Genomic DNA, 23,931 nt, shown 5'->3' on the forward strand with positions numbered 1-23,931 from the left:
TTGTTAATGGGTCCCTTTCCCATGAAGCCCTGTGGTGAAGGCCTAGCACTAACCTAGGTCAAGTTATTTTTCTTAGACTTGTCCCAGCAGCCGTTAAAATAGTGTTGTTAGTGCTGGGTAATGATTTCCACATAGCTGACTTTAATCCCCTACAACACATCTGAAAACACTTTTCCCATCCCTGAGCTGTAAATTAAAAGACTCAGAACATTTGAGCGAGATGCCTGATCTCTCACCTGTTATGAAAGAAAAGTGTGATTAGTTTTTGCTGTCATCTAAACACAAAGCTCTGACTGTTGGTAGCCTGAACCTGCTGCCAGGGTGGCTTAGGGTGGCCATGGTGACCCTGAGGTCCCCCTGTCCTGGTGGGGGATACTGGGGACATGGGAATAGGGGTGAACTCAGAACTGCCCATGGCACCTCACTCTGGGGCAGTCACCCGAATTATTTTTGATTACGTCATATTCTAGTGTTCCTGTGGAAAAGAGGGAGTTTCTTTGTGTAAGCATAAATGCTCATCAAAGATAAAACTTGCATTTCTCCTTGAGGCTGGTGTTTCTCCCAATCCCTTATACTTTTTCAGGCAGCCTTTAAAAATGCCAAATAGAACCTGAATTGTGCCATATCTGCTTAATTTCAGGCTGTTTCGAGTGGAAGCTGTGGCTGATGTCAGTGTGACTTTGTTCAGGCCACTGCTGGAAGCTGCGCGAGGCTGTTTTGCTTATATCAAGAAGTTTTGGTTGCTCTGAAGAGCTGACAGTGAAGCCTTAAATTTAATCATTAAAAACACTAACTATGAAGGGGCCTTCTACATGCAAACCTAAGTCTGGGCATCTTTTGTTAAGCGTGAAGGCAACTATAATTTTTGGAAAACACAAGTTTAGCTGCTTTCTGATAGAGGCGGTGTGATCTTTGTTCATCAGGCATGTGGGGAACTGGGAAACTCCAAGTAGAAAACACTGGCAGTACTGGTGACCAAATGCCATAGCTTCCTGCAGAGCAAATTTACTGCTGTCGCTCTTCTGCAATCAGAATCGCTTTCTGAATCTCGGTTCTTATTTCCTGGCAAATTGAAGCCTTCAGGGATACTTTGAGCTGTGTTTGGCATGTGGGCCCCAGAGCTGAGCAGTGGGGGATGTTGTAACGGCCCCTTTGCAGGGGCAGCGTGAGCACACATTGGGTTGGTTCAATGCAGGGGGGAAAAGCACAGAAATTATCATTATGATCTCTGCCAATGTAATTAGGCATTTTCATTGTTATGGGCCTCCAGATGAAATTCTCAATGTGGAAGCAATATACACAGCACTGGATCGTGGCAAAAAGACTTGGGATTGCTAGGAATGCTGCTGTTCCTGGGAAGGCTGGCTTCCTTTATCCCACCAAAAAAAGTTAGACTGGCTTAAAAAGAAGGGTTCCAGCCTAAAAACTAAAATTATTATGGTAACGATAATAAATTAGAACTAGACATCTAGCTGTGAGAGAGAGCAAGTTCATCCCTGTTGAAAAAGCTGATGGTAGTACTGAGTAGCGGTTTGGAACAAAAGAGCTTAAATACTCTGGGGATGAATCTGAAGTTAAAACCAGTGGGAGTCTTTGCTTTAATGGGTTTTGGGTCAGACCCTGAATTTCGAAAGGCAGGTTTGTTTGCTGACTGGTTTAGATGCAAAATACCAAGGTAAAAATACACCTCAAGGATTCCTGGGTTAAAACTATGCTCCTGGTTTTTCAGACTTGGACTCTGCAGATAATTAAACCAAAGCTGAAGGTGGTACGTGGCAGGGGCCAGAGTCCAATGAAGGATGTGTGGCCATGGCCATAGTGAGTGATCTGTGCTTGTCAGAACAAGACCTATTTTTATTAAGTGGTACATATGCAGATTGGGATGATAAACAGAACAGCATGCATTTGAAAACTTTATCTTGTACTTCATACGGTTTCCATCTCCCAACTCAACCTCTCAGCATCCAGAAGATCCTGTGTATGTGCCCACTGGACCTTGCCCAGGTCCCTGCAGCTCCCAGTGCCCCAAGCATGGGAGAGGACACGCTGGAGATCACATCCTAGCTGTGCCCCCAGATGCCTTCCTGGGGAAAAAATGATCAGACACATGGACAGTGGCAGCATCCTGCTCTGGCTTGGCAGGACCAAAGATGCATTCATTAATGGAAACTGTATTTTTAGGGCTTTTTCTATCTGGCACCTGTTGAAAGGGTCAAGATGATTCATACAGGGTTGTGTAAGCATTCTCCCTGAAAGGCATTTATATAATTCCTGCTGTGGTCTACCATATAGGTCTGCCAGGGAATGCGCATATATATATATATATATATATGCGCATATGCACATACCTATATACACATGCACATAATCGAAATACATTTCAGGATTCGGAACCAGAATAAAGGGGCAAAGCCAGGGATATGCAAAACAACAACCACCCCAAGTCTGTCTCATGATTTCTTGAACTGAAATAATTTTGTATCTTAACTCCATGCTAAGTTGGAACCTGTAGCTCAAGAATGGTTTTGAGCTTCATGGTTTTAAGAGCATGGAACCAGCATTTTCTCTATTCACCCCTGTACTATTTCTGAGGATAATTTTAGACAAATGCATTTATATATTCATTCCTCTGCAGGCCTGTGTACTGTTATATATGTTTGGGGTTTTGCTGGTAGTCTGTTTTGGTTTCGTTTGTTTGTTTTTGAGAAGTTTGTTTGGCATTTTATATTTTGTTTTGCTGTGTGTGTGTTTGGGTTTTTTTGGTTGGTTTTGTTTTGTTTGGGGTGTGTGGGTGGTGGTGTTTTGGGGTTTTTTGTGGGGTTTTTTGACTTTTTTTTTTGGTTTTTGTTTTGTTGTGTGTGTTTGGTTTTTGTAAGCCATTTAAGTTGAATTTACTTAATTTTCCATTGCAGAACTGACGGGAAGACCTGGTCACCCCCTGTTCTGGAAGATGGCAAGGCTCAAGCATACCGGATCAACATAGAGCCGGACCCACAGGTAGGCAGCAGCCCTGCACACAGGCTAGTCTCCCCTCTGGGGAGAGGAGATCCATACCTGGAATCTGGACAGCCCTCTGCTCTGCCTGTGGTCCTTCCAGAGGTTAAGGAGTTTCTGTGTGTGTTTTTTTTTAAAGCATTATGTTTGTTAGACTTTTCTGTGCAGGTCTTGCTGTGCTTTCCTTGAGTTTGTAAAGCTCCTGTGGTGAACCAGATCCCTGAACTGAGCTGGCGTAAACCCAGCTCTGTAATTGCCTTCCACCCAAGTGAAGCTTTGTTGAATCAGCTCACAGGTGGCATGAGGAGGCTGGGCAGTGCTGCGGGGGGACAGCACCCAGCATGGGACCCTCCTCGAGGCCAGTGACCAGCCTGGTGCTTGGCATCATTTGATGGAGTTATTGGAGCCTTCCTGAGGATGCTGCCTGATTCCAGCACAGCACGCCCAGGGTCTGTTTGTACCTGGGGCAGCAGGTAGAGCAGCTACAGAACAGCAGCACCGGCAAACCCACTCTAGTATTGCACTTGAGCAACTCATGGGTCTGCTCGTCTTTCCTGCGCTGATTGACAGGGCAGTGTGATCTGTGTGCTTGGGCTTTGAGTTCTGGCCATGTTTGATTCATTAATCAATTACAGCAATCTTTTTTGACAGATATTTTTTCTTAATAGGCTTTGATATGCCCCAAATTCTATGAATAATATTAAATAAGGACCAAATGTGCAGCAGTTCTGCTGCCAGATACAACATTTCTGAGGTTTAGTGCAGATTGGATTTGAATCTGGCTATTAATATATGTTACATATGGATCCTTTTAAAAATTAGACAGTTACATAGAATATAATGAGGGAGTAGAGATGGATTTTCCCAAATCCGGACCTACACTGCAAATGTCTAAATCTGTGGAGTGCTCAGTGGGTAAAGCAGATGTGTTTGTGGTGAGGCACTGAGAAAGGTGTATAAACAAGAATGTGCGGGTAAAGACAGCAGGTTCCTGCTCTTGCTCTCTTTTTCAATGGCTGTGTCTCTGTGTTGTCTTGCTTAATGGCTTTTTTTGGTCTCCCAGAGAGGAGATGGAGGTACCATGCACACATTAAAGAATTCCAGCTGTGAGTGCACCCCAGATGTGGGTGTACCCTCCTCAGACTGTGCCTTGAGCATGGGTCATGCTGACAGTGTGGGACGTGTGCTAGTAGCTGTCCTAACCCCTGCGTTTTGCAGATGTCCTCTGACTTGTGTGACACGGAGGGTGATGGGCAGCACCCAAGGGTGCAGACCCTTGCAGCAGGCGTCCTGTCCCTGGGAGCCATGGCTGGAGTCCCCTGTGGAGTGATGCCATATGACCCAGGGCTGTCCTAGGCTGGATTCATTCAGCCCCTGGAGCAAAAGCTTTTATTAGATTGTGAAAAAGAAAAGACTTATTGTAAAGTAATAGCTTGGCTCAAAATGTGCAACCTTTAGGTGCACTTCCTTGCATCTGGAAGAAAGCAATCTTCTTGGAAACACAAGGAAAAAAAAAATTCTGCTGGAATTCTGCCCTTGAATCACAAAAAGAGGTTTGGGGTTGTCCTTGAAAAGGGTTTTGAAAGTCTTACCCCAAGTGGCCTTTCCAGTAATGTGGAGCACATGTCTTTCTTTCTTCCAGGTTTTACTCTATCAACTTTTCAATCATCCTGGGCAAAGATGTCTTGAAATTCTTTTGACTTGTGACTGCAGTAATTCTTGCTGGGGGCCCCTACCCCAGAACACACGAGCATAAGCAGAATGATTCAATCCCTGTGATTTCTAGGAAAGCATGTACCCTACAATCATATTTTAGTTTATTATTTGGGTGCAATCTTTATCTTGAAGGCAGTGAGGCTTGCAGTTATCTTTTTGCAAGGGAACTTGGAAGGTACAGAGTGGCTGCTGAGCTCTCCTCTTTCTAAATCTCTTGTGGCTTGACAGTTGCGCCATGTGGAAACTCCTACTCAGAGATGGAGAACGTAATCAATTGTCCTTATTAAGACTTTGATTAATGCCATGACTGGAGGGGATAGCTGCCCTTAACAACTGAAGAAGCTGGAAGTGGACAGACCTGATTGTTCACAATTAGCAGTGAGTCACCTTCATGAAATAACGTATTTTTTTTAAAAAAAAAGCAGACTTTAGTTATCAGTTAGTTACACTACACTGGTCTGTCATTAACAGCAAGGTTCTATAGAGGAGGATGCAAATTGCAGTGTCCCCAGCCACCCCTCCATGGCCAGTGGGGAGAGTGGGAGCCCTGATCCTTCAGTTTCTGGAAATCCCACTGTCTTCGGCTTCTTGTAGTGTGAGCTCGCTAGACAAAATATCACCATGTGGTACTAATAAAAGGAGAGGATGTTTGTTTTCATGACCATTCCCATACTGCCAGAACTGGCGGCTTTCTGGCCTGGGAGGGGGAGGCTGGAAATGTGGGCTTCTGGCCATGGGGCAAAGCCCCGTCTGTGCTAATTGACAGTAGATCGAGTGTCTGGGTGTGAAAATAATTGCAGCAGAAATTAAATTGGCAGTGTAAAGCCAAAGCTGGAATAGGATAGGATGCAAGTCTTCCTAAACCTGGACACTTGGCTAAAATAAGCTACATCGGGTGAAAGGCTGGGTTTCCTCCGCTGCCCAGAGAGGGAGAGGCACTTCCCGCAGTTGATCATCAGCCCCCTCCCAGTGGGAATGGCATCCCAGGGCCACCTGGCTGGCAGAGCAGCTCCTGGGTTGTTCTCAGGGGTAGGCATGGGGATGAAGGGGCAGTGGTCCCGGTCTCCGTGCCCTGGTCCTCTCACGCTGTGCCCCGTCAGCTGGGGTTTTCCCAGCCTCGATGTCTGACTGAGGCCTCAGGTGTGAGTTGGAGCTGCTGGTGTCCCAGCTCTGGGCACCTGGGGACAGCTGTGGTGTCCTGCAATGGAGTGGGGAGGAGGTTTGGTGCTAACTTGTCCCGTAGCACCAATTTTAACAGCGTTAAAAAGGTCTTCAATATTATCTATTTTTTTTTTTTTTCTTTTTGGTCTCAGATTATCATTACCTTTTTTATTAAGGAGGAAGGGCTCCTCATTTGATTAGTTGGCTCTGAGGATTGTTTGAAGTTCTTACTGGATTGGTGCTGTGCAGGAAACCTCCATAATGCATATTTGCAAAAGCAGATGGCAGAGGCCATACTTACTTCTGTGAAGCAGGGGTTAAAGCCTCCTAGCTGGAGAGGTGGAATTTCCTTTCCCAAGGTGACAGACCTTCCTTCCTCCCGGGTCAGCACAGTGGGACGGGCCATGGCTGCTCCTGGGAAAGCTCTCGCTGGGATCCCCGGCTCCGCTGTCCCGCCAGCCCTCGCACGGGCATCTCCTGGTGCTGCTGGGACGGCAGGATGGGGAAAATGTCTGCCTGGTGCTTTTGGGAAAACAAAGGATGAGATAATGCCCTGGCACAGGACCCGGTTCCGTCGCGTGGGAACTCCCAGCGTGTTGTTTGAGGGCTGATTTAATAGCAGAAACATGCCGAATCCTGACGGCCGCTGTAAGCGGCATCAGCCTCGAACTGCGGATACTCAGGCAGCATTTCACACTCAAATATCAGGGGTTTATACACCATCAAAATCTGCTGATCTGATTTACTGGGTGAAGAGGTTACACTCAAGTTGGTGTGTGCTTCTGTTTATTCTTTTTCTTGCGATGTAGTATTGTCATTTGAAAGAAAGGAATTTTCTCAGCACTGTAACGTGTCAAACTGTTGTAGCTGTAACCTTTCAGGTGAAATCCTCTGTATATCTCTTGTTTAAACGAGCATCTTTATTAAGTGAACTTCAATAATCCTGGTGTATGAAAGAGGAAAAAACAAGCTCAGGATAAAGGGGGAAAAAAATGGGAATGGAAACTTCAAAGTAGTGTTTTCTTCCATGTAGGTAACTTGGATAGTTTGTTCTCGTTGATGGTAAATAGGAGCTATGACGAAATAATGTGGGTTGATGCTGGGTGCAGGAGAGCTGCTGGCTGTGGTCCTTCAGCCCCCTTGCAGCCAGCCAAGTGGCCCAGGGCAGACCAGCCGCCAGCGCAGCAGGTGAAGGGGATGGGGTGAGGGTAGGGAGTGGATCCTGAAACCCTTTGGTGTGGGGGGAGCCTGGGCTGGCCGGGCTGCAGCAGCTGCCTCCCATCCCCTGGAACATCTCGTTCCTACCGCAGAGGACTGGGGTGTCCCACGGCCACTGCCAGGGCTTGTTCGTTCGCAGCAAAGCCCGAGACTTGTTTTTGACTCAAACTGAGCTTATCTTCTCTAATAATGAGTAAAAGCTAAAGGCTGTAGTATTCCAAAATGGGGAAAAAAAATTATTCTATTGCTTTTGCTTCTATTTTTGTGTACCTTACCCTAGCTCTTACAGAAAGAGATGTTTGGATAAGCCATGCTGATGAAGTAGGCATCTTCTGGTTTCAAGCATGCAATAGTTCTGCATTCTGAAGCTTAGCTTGTTGCCAGTGATGCTTTTTTCTCTCAGCTGCTGGTAGTGGTTATAGAAAGAAAATCAGAAATTGTGATACGATAACACCTGAAAATGCAACAATTCCCCAACTGGGAGTGGAGGAGAGAGGCAGTAAGCAGAAAAGGATGGAATTAGGACATTGCCTGTTAGTGTTAAGCTCCTTAGGTTTGTTCTTTAAGCCAAACATCAAATGGTGAGAAAATTGGTTTAATGGTAGTGTTAAATCAGGTGGGAAGGTGACACTAAAATGGGAACAGCAGCACCTTCTCTAAGAGGAGGGAGCAGACAGGAGGCCAGGATGGATACTCGTTATGCTGGTTTGGGGTTTTTTCCTCTGTAGTGGACGTTATTTCCTATCAGAGGGGAGGGTGATCAACACACACACAGTAGCCCATGCCCTGTGGGAGCAGCTTGAGGCTGAGTGCTAGTGGGAGCATCCTCTGAGCAATGATCTCCTGGGCTGGCAAGATGATCCTGAACACTGGGAAACAGAGAGAAAATTCTTTCTAGGGTCTAGACTGTTGCTGAGCTTGGCTATGGCTTGGTAGTCATTTGTCAGGAGGGTGCTGCTGCTGCTGGAGAGTGGAAGAAATTTTGAGCCTCCTTTACCTTTGTTATCCAGGGTTATTGTATTGCAAAAACAACCTTGAGATTGCACTGATGCTTATTTTCTATTAATGGTCATTAGGTTTTCCTGTATGGATGGGAGTTAAATACTACTTTATAGAAATTCTTTTATTCTTAGGCTTCTTCACCTACTCTAATTTCTTCTAAAATTATATATCATGAGTTACTAGTTCTGTGCACATGTGAAACTGGCTGAGGTAGTTTTAGGACTATGAGAGCTGGAGACACTTGCACCTCGCCTGAGCCTTAACATGAGTCCATGATGTTACTGCAGTGTGGTAGTTCCATGTCCACGTGTATTTACGTTGCCTGTGCAGAAGGGCTTTGTCTGAAGGTGTTTAAAAAATGCAGCCAGGATATCCTGCACCCTCCAGTCTGGCAGAGCATATGATCCCCGGCTATCTTTTTTTTAAAATTTTTTTTTTGTTAATAAAATTGATACATTTGTACAAAGCCCTCCTCTGTCTGCTTGTTAAACACCCCCTTGATATTAAAAACACGCCCTCCACACCGGAGCAGGCAAGATAAATGGAAATACATTTTAATCATTCTTGCTGGTCTTGGGTAACTTTTTTCCATTGCTGTGGATTTTTAAGAGGCTGCTGGGGAGCCAGGTGGCTTAAGGGATCAAGTCGTGGCATTGCTGCCCCAGTCCTGCTGGAGCTCCTTGATTCGCAGGAGGGCTGTGGCTTCTCCTGGGGGCAGAGCTGTCCCCGAGCTGCTGCAGGGTCTGGTGGCCCTTGCTGGTGGCCATCAGCATGACCATGTTGAGGTGGAAAAGTATCCGCTCCATGAGAAAGGTCTGTGTAGCTTATTCCTCTCTAATTGTGAGAGGTTATCCCTGGGTTGGATGTATGCTGTCCTTGTGCTATACAGTATCTAGTGCAGAACACGTGCAAATATGGAGCTGGAATATTTTCCTAGTTTACCCTAAAACCACTTTTTTCTTTTTAAATACCTCATTTTACATCACAGACCTGCATCTCGTGACAGCACTCCTTCAGAAAGGGATGCGTGTCTTCTTTCTGGAAATTAAGACATTCCCAACCATCATTTACAAGTGGTTTAGAAACTTTCCCATCCATGGAAATATGTTTTGGATGACTCTTGTTGAGGCTGCTATTACTCTGTCAAAAGTGACATGTCATTTAAAGCTCGCAGGAAATGTTTGGCTTTTGCTTCCCTGGCGCTGTCACTCCTGATCCAGCAGCTCTGCCGAGCCCAGGGCCAGGGCAGTGGGTGCTTTTGGTCAAGCCTCAGCTCCTGGAGTCATGTGTTTACAGAATTGCCCCTGAAAAACAAAGCCAGGCTGCTGTATGGAAAGGTCGGTGTGTTTTACCTGCGGAGGTAAGGTTTTGTGGTTGGAAACGTGCACCGACGGAAGGTGGTGCGGCTGACCTCAGCCTGCTCCCTGCCATAACAGCAATTAAATAGATGGAGACTTTCCTGTAATGCTTTTGCTGTAGGTTGCAGGGGTTTCAGCAGAAGTTGCAGCATGTAATATACAAATAAGAGCTTTAAAATGAGCCTGACTGCTGGGTCCAATGCCACAAAGCTGAGCAAACCTTAGCAGTGCTTGCAGGGGCTGTATCTCTGCCCACCATGAGGTGATCCACGGGTGTTTTTCAACGTGTCCAAGACCTGGCATGAGGCCGTGGGGCTCATTTTGAGTGTCTTTCCCTCCTCCCAAGACATCACTTGCTGTGCACTAATGGCAGTGCCTTGTCTGGGTACAGACTGTCCTGGGGACGTGGGCTGGGGCTCAGCCAGGCTCCAGCTTGAGTCGTGTTTCACATGAACGTTGCCTGCTGCCTTTTAACTAAAAGACCATCTGATTTTAAAGGTTCGGTCTCTTACTATAGAGAGATCTGAAAAATGAATTTGGTGTTTAGTTGATGACTGTGGAAGGAGTGTAGTAAGAAGAACATGATGGATAAAGTTTGTATTCAGACCATGTTATACACCGAAAGAGGAACTTGGCAGAATATTGGAAGTCAGACTCATAAAATAACCCCATCTAGCTTCAGCAAACTGCCCCCGACCTTTTTACTTATTTGTTAATCTTCTGAGCTGAGCTAAATAGTGTGATCGTACTTAGCAGAGCTCTTTAAAGTTAGATTGAAGCTTGCTTGATCTGTGAAACAACTATCTCGACAGGACATCTGAACTGTGCTCATAGGGAAATGTGTGTAGCTTTTGAAACTGTCCCTTTTTCCCCAATTTTGAGGAAAAACTCTTTGACATAAGGGTTCTCCATGGGACTCTTTTCGAGGCAGTGAGCTGGAGAATCAATCCTGCTGCTGCAGACACCAGCCACACTGTAAATCTGTTATTTGCCTTCAAATGAAAACAGTGCTGTCCATCCTATACAGCTCCTCTGTGGGGTAATAATAGGATTTCAATTTCTAGGACTTTTGAACCAGTTTATCAGAGACAAAGCAGCAACTTTGCTGTTGAAAAGCTATGGGGGAGAGGAAGGGATTGCTGTATTGCAGTTGTCTTGTGCAGAGGCTGAATTTCGGTCTTGGGAGTGTTGGGATGTGCTAGGAAATGTCTTGGTGTCAGGATATGCTAGGATATGTCTTCAGGCTTAATTGCTTGTGACATTTGCATAAAAGAGGACTTGCAGCAGTGAAGGCAGTAAGATTTTACCCACAAAAGCCCTCTGCCAGGAGAGGTCGGAATCAGGTCATCCAAGTCCGACCGTACCCCTTGGGTCAGAAGAAGAGGCAGCCGCAGGCAGGAACTGCACCTTGGCTTTAAAAGCAAAGGAAGAGAGTGGATCTGAAGTACATCAAACAGAAAACTGCCCTTGGCTGAGCCAAGCTGTTAATGACCTTCAGCTCTGTTTAAGTCTGATGCAGCATGTGTTTATAACCAAGAGCAGGACTGGCTCCCCTGGGCTTAGGAAAATAAACATCTTGCTGGCGATGCCTGTGGTGGCTGGTCCTGGCCCTGCAGATCTTCCCCTGCTGCACGAGTGGGCTCCAGGGTGGATTTGGGGCTCGGAGGGGTGATTTCGAAGGGGCGTTCAGCTCTGTGCTAGGGGGCTGCTCCTGGGGAACGTTTCTCAGATGTGTCAAAGCTGCCATTGGTCAACACTCTTCCAAATCAGGTGCTTATGTGGAGGTCGTAGGACCCAACGTTGACCTCTCAGATTAGCAATCTTTAGTTTTAATCTCTGATAGTCTGGAAGATTGTTTTTGTTTGGACTTCTGGCCTTTTAAGGGTATCATTTGAAACATTGAAGTGACTGAACTTTAAGTGCTTTGGATCAGTACACGGAATCTGTTCTCTAAAGCTGTGTCTAAAACCTGTGGTCTCTAGAAGTAAGCCTTATATTTTAAAAAGGGAAGGATAAATAGGGCATCTTGCAAAATGTCCAAAAAAAAAATATTTTTTTTTCCTCAAGACTAGGAGAACTTGAGGCAGCAAAAAGGTCAGACTTTAGGAAAGTAAGGTTGGATGTATTTTACCAAAGTGTATCAGAATACAAATGTGAGTTCCCAAAACTCTGAGGAAACTGTCTGGTATAGCACATTCTGAGTGCGAAGGGCGGTTTAACTGCTGCAGCTCTGCCAACACGTCGCTGCAGAGCACGGCTGACCTCAGCTGGCACCAGGAGCAGCCGAGGCGGTGAGTGTGGGGGACTCCGGCTTGCCAAGAGGCAGGCTTAGGTTAAAATCCATGAGTTAAACTCTTCCCAGCTTTGGATCCCAACATTATTCCTGTTAAGCAGACAGCCGAAAGTGTGCGCTCGTCTTGATGCATTTTAAAAATCTGAAGGGATTAATGCTTTTTGTTGATTCTACGGAAGGTGGTTTCAAAGTATGAGGAACTCCCTCAAAAAGAGACAGGGACTGAGACTGGTTTTTAAACCTTTCAAAAATTCCCAGTTGGCCCCATGTTTTCCTACTTATGGGAACCCTTATTTCAGCAGTGATTAGCTTGATAGAAGTTTTTAATTTTTGAGTCTTCTGTCCTGTTACAGGTTCGAACTAAAAATCCTGGGGGATGGAAGTGCCTCAATTCAGCGGCTCCCGTGGAGTCGGGGCACAGCCACAATCAGCGGGCAAAGCCCATCTGTTCATCTGTTACCTGCAGTACGTGCTGGCTCTATGTGCTGAAGCCACAGAGTATATTTGTATTTCTGCTGAAATCTTCAGCTTCCTCCTTTTAATGCTCCCCTATACGTTTCCTGAAATTGGAAACGATATGTCCTGTGAAAAGCATTTGAGCTTCATTACTTTGCTGATTTGTGCATATTGCTTGGCTGGCTGTGTCTGGTGTCCCGCTGTAGCTAAATGAAATACCTTCAGCTGATATAGGGGAAAAGATTTGCGAATAAGCAGGCATGAAACAGAGGGACTTGGGAAATGGAATAAGTGCTTGTAGAATAAGGAAGGAAAAAAAGCTGTCCTTATTTCTGGCTCTTCAAGGAATTCCCAGGATTAAATATAAGCAACCTATCCTTCAGCATCTTTCCCTTAAATATAAAAGTATTTTTTTTCCTTTTGTGCTCTTGATGCTGCGTTATGTGGTAGGGACAAGAGCCAGGCCTCCAAAAATGACATAAATTTTTTTTCTCCTATTTTAAGTGGTGAAGAACAACATATTTGAGACTCTGTGTACAGGGAGCTACAGCTCAGTGCAAGCAAAGCTGACAGCATCTAGCTGTTGATGTCAAAGGCTCAGCAGAGAGAGATGCAGTAGCTCAGGTGCAATTGTTTACACTGAGGGTGGTGAGAGCCTGGCCCAGGTTGGCCAGAGAGGTGGTGGATGCCCCATCCCTGGAGACATCCCAGGGCAGGCTGGACGGGGCTCTGAGCAACCTGAGCTGGTGCAGATGTCCCTGCTCATGGCAGGGGGGCACTGGATGACTTTGAAGGTCCCTTCCAACCCAAACTATTCTGTGATTCTAGTAGCCAACCCAAGGTGCCTTGTTGGTGCTTTTAGCCCTGCGGCAGCTCGGGGTGAAGTTCTTTCTGCTCCTGCCACAGCTCTGTGTGCCCGGCTGCCCTGGCTTCCTGCGTCTCCTGCCAAGAGGAACACTCCCATATGCTGTGTCGCGTTTTCCTTCTGCTGGAAATAATTCCTTGGGATAGGAGTAGTGTATCTGTAAGGGCAGCCCTTACCTGTGCTTGGTAAGGCACAGGCTGTGGACATGCAATGCTGATAAATGCCTGTGGAGGAGGAGATGTTTTGACATGGGGTAGCCAAGGTAGGTGCTTGCTACAGCCTTTTTTTTTTCTTTTTTTTTTTTTTTACTGTGGCTCAGTCTCCTCCAAATAATCCCTTTTCCTCTGCTCGTTCCTTTCCCTGGTGGGTAAGGGACAGGCTGGGGGGCTCCAGCAAGGTGGTGACGAGAGCAGGTCGCCCTGGCCGTGGGTGCTCACTGTACATCTTGCTGTATCACTACTGCTGCTGCACACAAAACCACCCCAAAACCCACCTGCTCTCAGGCACTGGGACTTCAGCCATCCAAACCTCTCCTTTTGAGCTCTTCCTTGTGTTTATCTGCTGTGGGACAGCTGCGCGAATTGTGTTTGCCAGGAGTGAGAACGCCTGGGCTCCAGCAGCTCCAAATGCTGCATGTCAGGAGGTTGGTTACACTTGGTAATTGATGCTCCTAGAAGGCAAGCGTGAGAAAACAAACTGCAAGTTTCTGTTTTGTAGGCTAAAAGAATTTTCCTCGGTGAAACTTTGCAGGCTAGCTTTTAGGAAGGGTTTGCAAACCCTCTTAATTTGAGAGGCCATAAAAAGCAGGAAAAAAAGCCAGCAGAGAAAAGCAAATTAGGTCCCGAAGGGGGATTTTTTTTTTCTGATCTTCAGTTTGAGAACTGGAAAGAAATCCATCTGGTTCTAGGTTTCCGAGAACGAGTGCATGAGTGTTTTGCACAATGCGAAGCCTTGAAGAGGTCTCACAGGAAAACTCTGAAACAGCCTTTGAGATGAGAGAAAGGAGCCCGAGCTCGGTGCTGGGAACAGCTTTTGTTGTGCAACAGGAAAGTTGTGTAGCACAGAAACTGAGGGCGACAAGGAAGGCAAAGCCTGGTGTGCTCTCAGAGGGATTTGTGTCTCCCACAAAGCCGCTGGCTGCCCCTGACATGAAGCCACCAAAACCTTGAAAAGAACTTGGTGGAAAAGGCTGAGGGACATCCATTGCTTTGTCTCCATTATCTTGGTCCTGGTAGATGTCGGGATAGCTGGAGCACTCTGGTGTTTGTCAGGAGGAGCGTAGTGTTCCCTATGGATGTGGCTGGATCACCTGTGGCTTTATAACATGGCTGAGCTGCCACCACCACAAGCATCCTCCTCCCATGGGGACAGGGCGCTGGTGGCAGCCGGGGCCACCGAGCAGCTTGGCAGCGCAGGGAGGGCTCTGAAACATCCCACTTCCAGCACTGGGCTCTCCTGCCTTTGGGAGAGTGCCCAAGCAATAAGTTTTAGCTTTATAGCGACATTTGCTCTTGATGTACAAATTGCTGAGCTTAACAGGGACAAATGGCCAAGGCTTTCCAAACTGCCTTGGATCAAAGCAAGTCCAGGGACATTCTGGTCACGAGGACCCTGCCCTGTGAGACTCCAGCCGCCGCTTCCCTTGGACCGAGCGTGCATCTGGGCCCCGATGCACAGATAATTAACGATAATGGCTTTTCAAAAGCGTAACTCTACAGCTTGCAATGGCCTGCCAGCCAGCAATGGGCCATTGCTTTTTTTTTCCCTGAAATGTTTATGATCCTTCTTTTCCTTTCTGTGTCATGGTTGAAAGTGTTTTCTTTATTTCCCTTGAAATAATAATGTAAATCTGGGAACTGGACACCCATAGCCTGGTTGTAATTTTTTTTTTTAAGAATATGAAATGGGGAATACTTAAAATTATTCCTGGCAGCAAAATTCCTTTTTTTTAATAGATAATTTGAAGTTATTATGTTGGAAGCAGCTTTCCCCACATGTGTGTGGAGGGAGCAGAACTGAGAGGGCTCGGGGTGGCTATTGGGGCTTTCGAGGCAGTGGATGTGCCAGCAGCTCGCTGGAGCCGGCAGTTTTTCAGGTGATGGCAGGAAAAAAAACCTCAAAGGCACCATCTTGCAGTTCTTAATTAAGCCCGGTTTTTATCAATGGGAGTTTTGCCTTAGGAAGAACTGAATGATTGGGCTTTTTCAAGATCTTTTTCTAGCAGAGTCTGGTTCTTATTTCTCTTAGCTGTTCGTTTTTACAAGGCTTGGGAGCACCAGTGTTTTCTGCTATGAACCAGTGACAGACATTTGTTTCTGATTAGTATTTATTGGATTATTTTAGTCAAAAGTAAGCTTTGTGTTAGAGCCCTGCAATATGCACTTTGCTATTTGTTCACAGGACGGTGTTTTCTTTTCCTACTTGGTTCTGCATCAGTCTACTGGAAAACTGGTGCAAGGCAGCACTGCTGGGGATCTGCCCTGAAACAGATTAAACCAGATTAAAGAGATTACTGCCTCTTATACAAGCATCTATTTCTTCCATCGGTACAGGCAGCTTTCTGACTCATGGCTGGAAATAGCTGGTGTGTGTCCTTAGGCTGTGTCTGTCTTTCTCCTGCTTTTCCTAAGAGCTGGAATTAGCCCCTCTCTGGGGAAGGAGCTGCTGGTCACTCCCCAGGCTGTATTAGCAGGTAAAGCCTGGCTCAAGTGACTCGTGGCAAGATTAGCAGTAGGTACTGTTGGATTTATGGGTGTGTGTGTGGAGCTGACTAACAAAGCTTTGGAAAAACACGTGGGTAATGTTTTACGTAGCTAAAATAATATGGAAAACTTGTGTTTTAATGGTGTCTGAGTTCCTGACTTGAAGTCATATGAAAAAAGATTTCCATAGTTTGCCTTGGGATTTAAAAAGCAAATGAAAACATGGCTACTACTAAGCTAAACCCTTGACCAACGTGTTTTTCACACTGTAAATGGCTGATCTTATTTTGGGATAAAACCCCCCCAAACGGACACGGATCTTTGTGGATGAGGGTAGCTGCGGGTGAGTGAAAGTACCAGGACTGGCCCCTTGGCTTCAGGTCCTGCCCAACCTGCGTGCGTAGCTGCAGAGCTGGGGTTTTATCGTCTTTCGCTAATGTAAATCAGAGCGATTGTCCCAAAGTCAGGAGAGCGATAAGTGCTCTCGGAGTGATGTAACGCGAAACGAGAAGCAGACCTGCAGCCTTTCTTTTGCGGAAATAACAAATATGCTTTTACAGGAGAATAAATGCAGAATACTTGGCAGCGGCTCACTGTGGAGAAACAGGCAAGTTCATTTGGTTGGAGACGAAGGAAAGCTGCACAGATTCAGCAAGATTTAACTGCAGGTTGAGGCTGAGTTTTCCTTTTCCCATTGCATTATCTCCATTTTCCACAGCACGTATAAAACATTATTACTGCAAACTGCTTGCCCCAATACAGTCTCTCCATGCATATCGTACTAAGAACTATAAATCTCAGAGTTTTTATTTTTTACTGCTTTTTCTTCTCTTCCAGGACAACAGGCCTGCCCAGAGCAGGAGGTCAATGCCCCATGGGGCTGGCAGCAGCCTTGTGGACAACAAGCAGATGCTGAACATGCAGCACCATCACCCGACCCGGCTCTACCCCAACAGCGGCTCCGAGGCGGCTCTGCCAGCCCAGCTGAGTGGGCTCCACATCGCTCCTGCCCAGAGGTAGGACCAGAGCAAGGCTTCTGCTCCAGATCCCCCTGCTCTTGCTGCAGACTCAGTTTTCAGGGGCGTGCGTTGAGGCTGTGGTGCTCCTGGAGCCTCAGAGATGCTCCAGATACATGCACACACACACAAAATTAAAAAAAAAAAAAAAGGGCACAGGGGTTGGAGATGCTGAATTCTGAAGAAAATGTCCTTATGTATGTATAGAGCAACTGCAACACTGAATATAAGCTTGTAATGCTGAAGGAATGTTCAGCCATTTATCTCAGAGATGGATGAAGGTGCTGGTTTTCCAGATCTCCATAAGATCCTTCTACTGCTGATGGGGGTAGGTAGATTAGTGGCATCAGATCCAGTCCCCAGGCTGGGATTAATGCCAGGGAGTGTCACAGAAGTTAGTGTCCTGGTTTTTCAAAGTATATATTCAAGGCAGGCTGGAGGGTTTTGCCCTACTAGGAGTGGGGATCACGCCGCCACAGACCCAGGAGCAATCGCTTGGTCTGGGAGCTGGAGGTATCCGCAACTGGTAAACTGGGATGTTTATAAATGTACGGTCTGCTCAATGCAGCTGTCTGGAAGGCTGGGAAATAAATAATGCTCAGAGGAAAGAAAAAGCTTTTGTGTAGCCAAGAATGGTTTGGGTGGATAACTCGGACTTTGAGACGGGCCAGGTTGTGGACTGCAGTGCTTTCTCATGGTTTACGCTGCTGCTGATTTATGCTTTTCCAGACTGGCAAAATATTTTGCAAGAAAGTAACGTCTGTAGCAAATACGAAGAGTGAAGGGAGTCTCTTTTCAGCTCAGGAGCTCTGTGCCTGCACGAATTCATATTTCAGTGCTGCTGTGAGCCAGCTTATTCCCTGTGCTGTTCCAGGAAAGTTAATGAAGTTGGAAAGAAGAGAACCACACTAAAAACACAGAGAACAAAATCTGATCTTATCGGTGTGTGAGCCAAAAGCCAGGAGATCAGCTTGGGTGTTTGAGTAGAATTGGGTCAGAAGTGCATTCTCTTTGAATTTGTGCTTGATCAGGCTGGACTCGTCAAAACCTGCCCCTTTTCACTGAAAATGTGTGAGTGGGTGCAGTGAGGGCTGTGGCAGGGCAGGTGGGCGCCGGGGGCACACGGGGAGGGTTTGGGCTGGCCGGGAGTCGTGGGGATGGGTCCTCGGCAGCAGCACTTCGGGCCCTCGTCTTGAGAAGCTGGCAGGTCCCTCCCAGAAAATGAAGCTTTGTTTTTTTATTCGAAAGTGAATTTTTTTTTGGTGTTTTTGTGGTGGGTTTTTTTGGTGTGTGTGTTTTGTTTGTTTGTGGTGTTTTTTTGCGGGGGGGGAGGTTGGTTTGTTTGAAAGTGATTTTTTAATTTTTTTAAGTGGGCACGAATATAATGCTAGTGGAGAAAATGAGTCAGATGATGGCTAAATATGTTAAGCTGTCTGGGGTTTGGGGCTCTCGCTATTTTTATTGGTTTTATGATGACCTTGATGACCTTCTCCTTAAAAAGGAACGGGAGCCCCTTCCCAGGGAGCTGCGCTGTGGGGCCTCAGCAAAGCACAACAGCACGAATTCATCTCTGCTTAGCAGGACACTTAAACACGCACCTGAAATATTTTTTTTTATCCGAACTACGCTTTTCATGTTTGGATGTATCAAATGAGCTGGAGTGATGGTTTAAATGACTGTTCGTTGTTTGGCATACCCCAGTCATGCCACATACAGACAAGGAGCAGCCTCGGGGCTGGATGCTGAAGGTGGGCATGTGGTTGGGGGGTAGTTGTGGGGCTGCTCTTGTGTCCCGTCCTCGGTGCTGTGCAGCCCCAGGGGGTGTTTCTCACTTAAACTGTGGGTTGGTTCTCGCAATTGGACACTGTTAAGATGCAGCTGGGCCACCTTCTCTAGACTGTGCTTTTGCCAAGAAAGGTTGGACCAGATGATACTTGGGGTCCCTTCCAACCTGGTGTTCTGTGGTAATGAAATGGATCTTTTAATGGAGTCACTTACAGAAACACTAACCTTAAAAGAGGCATTTGTGGAGGGTGAGGAGACTTGCTGTCCTGTCTGTGCCTGGCAGCAGCACCCGCTCTCCCCATGCCAGATGCCCTAGCAGTGGTACAAGGAGTGGGTGGATTCCCTGGCCCTACATAATTAATGAAATGCATTGCTTTACCTTTCTTTTTTTTCCCTCAAATAAATTCCATGTGTGGCAGAGCGATTTCCAGTGCTTGTAAGCAGCTGCCCTCTTTCCTGAAGGCATCTGGTAACAGGGCCAGCCCTGGCTGTGTTGCTCAATCGCAGCTGAACAGGAACAAGTTTAACTTCCCTGGTTCGGTGGCTGTTCGGGGACAGGCGTACCTCCAGGCAGAGAAACGCCTGGGAACAGAGAGGTGTTTCACGAATCTGTGGGAATGCGGAGATTTCAGTACCTCCCTGATGTGCTGACAACTGCTGTTTCTGTTTGACATGAGCCTCCCTTGCTTTTCTTTAAAACAGCCTTGACCCCTTGAAGTCTCTCCCACGGAGCAGAAATGGGATTGATGTGGAGTCAGATGTCTACAAGATGCTTCAGGATTATGAAAAGCCCATTTCGGAGCCTAAGCAGTCTGGATCCTTCCGATACTTGCAGGGCATGTTGGAGGCTGGTGAGAATGGTAAGGAGGTTGTCACCAATTGTGTGTCCCAACAAGTCCCCTACACCTCCCCAGGACCGGGGCTGTGGCACTGCGATGCCATGGGACTTGAGCCATCATTTAGTCCCTCTGTACCCTGTTCCATGGCCATGCGCCCACCAAGTTGCTGTTGCAAACTTAACCTCCTGCTCCTTCCCTTGCTGATGTCCAGAAGGACCCATCTGTGATAGCTGGTGGGGTGGGTTCGCAAACTCTTCTGTCACTTTACAGCATGTCAGTTGGGTGCTGAGGCAGCTCAGCTTAGCACAGGGGCGTCCAAGCACCCTGTGAGGGGGAACGCTGGGATGGCAGGTTTCAAATCAGGATTTCAGATGCTCAGGCCAGCATCTGGGGGCTTAACAAATGTTGTGGATTACTTGAGCATCGTGTGAAAATAGGATTTGCAAACAGCTTCTACATGGCAGCTGTTTTCCTGAGATCGTTTATGAAATGTAATGACCTAAAGTGGTTGCGTAAGATCACCATGAAGAACCATAGGCCTGTTTAAGTAAATGGCATTTGCATAAGGACATGGGATGGTCATCAGTAGTGCAGGGATAGAGATCAGGAGCTCTTGGCTCACTTCTCAGGTCTGTCACAGCTTCCGGCCCCTGTCGTTAACACAGGCGGGAGCCAACTCCATGCATTAAATAATAAGATCCCCAAACTATACATTTCAGGTTCTTTTTATTTGCCTTTCAACCTTAAGTCCATTGGGGCTTTTACATTCGAACTTTCAGGCTTTGCTTTACAATCATTAGGGCAAGACTTTTCTTTCTGCTTCCTTCCAAGAGCCTCATTATCTGATCATGTGAATCCAGGAACTTAGATTTTATGGGAAAATACTAACTACTGCAAATCTCATTATGAAGCCATGAGAGGCAGCAAGTCAGGCTGTTGCACTTCAGTTTCTGTGTATATAAAATGACTGAGAACCCTTTTCTTTGACTACAAGGATATTGGGTTTTGCTTCACAAGAAGCGTTATCACAGGTAACTTGTGAGAATTGAGAGTTTCCACCAATTTTAGTTTTCTCAGTGGTACTGAGGCATGTCTGCAAAGCACGAGATTAGGATCGGCCTTGGAAGTACTGCGTGTAAATATTATAGCCCCTCCTTAGCTGGCAGGAAAACTGCTGTTAATTACAGGCTCCAGTTGCACCTTCACTGAGAGCAAGCACGAGCAGCTTCCCGGGGTGATGTCTGCTGCCCCCCCGGGCTCTCCTCATTAGGAAGACGCAAATAGGAAGCAACTGTGTAAATCCCAGTTAATAACACTACTGCCTTTCTCTCTGCTCTGTGCCAGGGAAAAGGAACAAAATTGAAACTTTGCCTCCCCTCGCATCCTGCAGCCCTGGGCTGGCAGAAACCCAGCGCTGCCCTTTGCAGGGAAGGAAGAAAGAAAAGGGGATGGGCTGGGGAAAGGGGAGGATGAAAAGATGCCAGGACAGTCTCCAGACCCTGGGATTGTCCCAGCCAGTCCTGGGTGTCTGCTCACCCCAGCAGTGTCTCAGAGCCAGCCCATCGCTGATGCAGCCCCTGCATCTTTGGTCAGAGTCTGAGGCTGAGGGGATGCTGATGGGTACCAGGAGGCTGGAGATGTCACCTGCAGGGCTCTGCCACCGGCTGCTGCCCTCTTGGCTGTGCTGCGCTGCGAGGACGTGTGACTGGCTGCAGGCACAGGCTCGCTCCTATGTCAGCCTTTACAACGCTCTCAGTGTTTATTTCATAAGGGATGAGAAATGAAGTGAAAAGCATCTCTCCTGGCATGAAGCTCTGCGCTGTTTCGGCATGGTTGAAATCCTCAGAAGTGTTTCTGCTAGATTGTTTTACAGCTTCCACCCCTGCTGCTTTTTCCTTAAGCCTAAAATTACATACTTTTGCCTGAGCCTGCTATGCGTTGTCCTTTTAAAGTCTGGATCTCCTCTCCTGAAGAGCTGAGTGTCCCAGACAATGACCTGTTTTATGTGGAAGGTGTTTCTGCTGGAAGCTGTATCTTCTTCAGCATCACCAGCCCCATCCCGCACCCTTAAGGAGCAACGCTTCCTGCTGAGATCTGGAGGAATCACAGCAGTGTCTGTAGGTGTCCCTGGTGAGGCAAGGATGAGCACTGCAGCTGCAAACGGGGATGGTGATGGTTAAGATTGTGAAGTTAAAGCATCTCGCTGCCTTGCTGAGGACCATAAAAATGTGATGAGAGGTGGTGGACTGGTAAATAGAAAGAAATGATTAGTTTTTTGGGAGCGCTCTCTGCAGGGCTTGTCTTGCTGTAATATGTCTTTTTTTTTCCTTCCCCCACCCCGCCCCCTTTAAAGCAGCTTAGCCAGGCATTCTGCCTGAGAGACAGCGACAGCTTAACTGTTAGACGTTGGCAGATGAGCGTGTCTAGTCCGTATCTCATGCTGGGGAAGCCGCCAGCTCGAGCAGTTATTTCGGTTTATTCCCAGCAAGGGAGCGGAAGGACTTGACAAGGGAGCTTGGCTGGAGCCATCTGAGTGCTTGGGGACCCCTGGGGTGGAGCAGCCCCGACTGCTCCTGGGCAGGCAGACTTGCATGTACCGAGGTGCTCAGCATCTCCAACCTATATTATGTCTTGGGAATGTGAGGTTTGGTGGGAAATCAGTTATTTTGGTTTTACGTACTTGGCTGGGACCATTGGCAGTGTTGGTCGCTGGGTCAGAGCCACAGCTGGAGAGATGGGATCTGCTGGATGAGGGTCCCTGTGTGTCCCCAGGGTGGCCCTGGCAAGACAGGGTCAGGACAGTGGGTGCTCTGAGATGTGCTGGACGGGGGAATGGGGATCTCTCAGTGGAAGGAAGCTCGGTCGAGCAATGCCCCATAAAACATACTGTGTGAACCTGCATGGGATCAGCGAGCGACCACCAGTGATGATGCACTGGTTCCAGGTCCTAACAATTCATTTTGGGAAATGCGAAGATGTTCCTGGAGCCAGAGTGGATGCTTCAGATCAAGATCCAAGTGGAGTTTTCCAAAACCGATGCAGCGCATATGGACAACTGGGTCAGAAAGTGCCTGGGCCCTGCTGAGACCTCCTGGGCATCGTGGGCTTTACGCGTGTGTTGAAGATTGACCATGGCCTGAAATACCCTGGAAGCTTGGGGAGCGTAGGAAGCCCAACACCAAAGAATGGCTTATTCATCCATGAGTTCCTCTGCTTCTTTTCTGAACTGTGTCAGCTGATGGAATAAAATACATTATCCTTCTTCATGAGCTTCTCCTTTCTATAACCTTAAGTCATCACAGAGGAATGACAGATCAGTAAATGCCCAAAAGACCAGTCAGTTGTGAGCCATGAAAAACCATGCGGTGAATACTAGAAGCTTTTAAGTGTCACAGTGGTTGGCAACAAGCATGTTTGTATTGTCTGAAGTGCGATGGCAAATGATAGATGATGTGTAGGGAGCGGGACTGCAACACTGAAAACTTTTCCTTGATATTGTTCGTATGCGCAAAACTTTCATTCCTTCCTTTCCCGTTGTTGGACCTCTATGAAAGGAGGCTTGGTGCCATAGAAGACCTTATCTTCTATCACAATATTTTATTTCAGATTATTTGAGATTAAATGAGTGTGCTAAGAAGAAAAATACATGTAATTCTATTATTGTTTGGTTTAACTTGCCTAATTCTCCAAAAGGCTTTCATCTTTATCTCCTTGCCTGATGGTAGATCTACCAAGTGCACCTGAAATGTTGGTGTGATAGAACCTCTTCTTTCTGGAGCTTTTCTGAGATTTTTGCTATTTATCTTTAACTCACTAGATAGCATTGCAGCCAAATTAATCTCTCATCTCTAGATCAAGGCTACTTTGCCTTTTGAGCAGAGACAAGTACTGAGTTGGTGCTGTCACAGAGCATGGATAGACCATCTGCTGATGCAGCCAAGAGCTTCTGCCACTGTTCATGCTTCATTAGGATGAGCAGAGGGGTCAGCACAGCATCCTCTGGTTGTCTGCAAACCTGAGTGCTGTGTGACTTTTGAGATAATTGATCTCACTAATTTGCTTTTTACTTCCTTACGAGCAAGTTGCAGGTTCTGTTGTAACAGGCAGAGGCTCATATGACTCCTTTAGGGATAAAAAAAATAGCCCCAAGAGGACAAGTTTTTAATTTGTGACTGTTTTAAAATTCTTGGCAGGTGAAAAACTCGACAAACTGAGCAACCCCCGAAATATCAAGTCCCCAGTGCCAAAGCTTGGCGGTGCCATGTCTGGGCTGCAGATGCTCCCCGAGTGCACCCGCTGCAGGAACGGCATTGTGTAAGTGTCACATCTCGCCACGGCCTCCGGTTCAGTGGGGATGGTGATGTAGGGACGCAGCTGGGTCAGGTCCTACCAGACCTGTGGGTTAGAATTTACAGCAGAGTATCTTGGAATTTCTAGCAGAATACTTTGAATCCCTTTCTGGGTTTTGCTAACCTTATATATAAACCTGGAATTGAGGAATATGGTTTGGATTGCCCCTTTTAAGG

At 46.8% G+C, this 23,931-nt stretch overlaps 1 protein-coding gene across 1 annotated transcript in view; it reads left to right on the forward strand.

Moving 5' to 3' along the window:
- The window catches only part of PDLIM4 (PDZ and LIM domain 4), a 52,234-nt gene that overhangs the window by 24,730 nt on the left and 3,573 nt on the right, over positions 1 to 23,931 (forward strand). Inside the window, exons 3-6 of the mRNA XM_065644344.1 lie at positions 2,913 to 2,997; positions 16,603 to 16,781; positions 19,269 to 19,426; positions 23,599 to 23,719. Coding sequence (XP_065500416.1) covers positions 2,913 to 2,997; positions 16,603 to 16,781; positions 19,269 to 19,426; positions 23,599 to 23,719 — 543 coding nt within the window. The remainder of the gene's footprint in view (positions 1 to 2,912; positions 2,998 to 16,602; positions 16,782 to 19,268; positions 19,427 to 23,598; positions 23,720 to 23,931) is intronic.

The sequence above is a fragment of the Caloenas nicobarica genome, chromosome 13 (assembly GCF_036013445.1).
Source record: "Caloenas nicobarica isolate bCalNic1 chromosome 13, bCalNic1.hap1, whole genome shotgun sequence".
NCBI lineage: Eukaryota > Metazoa > Chordata > Aves > Columbiformes > Columbidae > Caloenas > Caloenas nicobarica.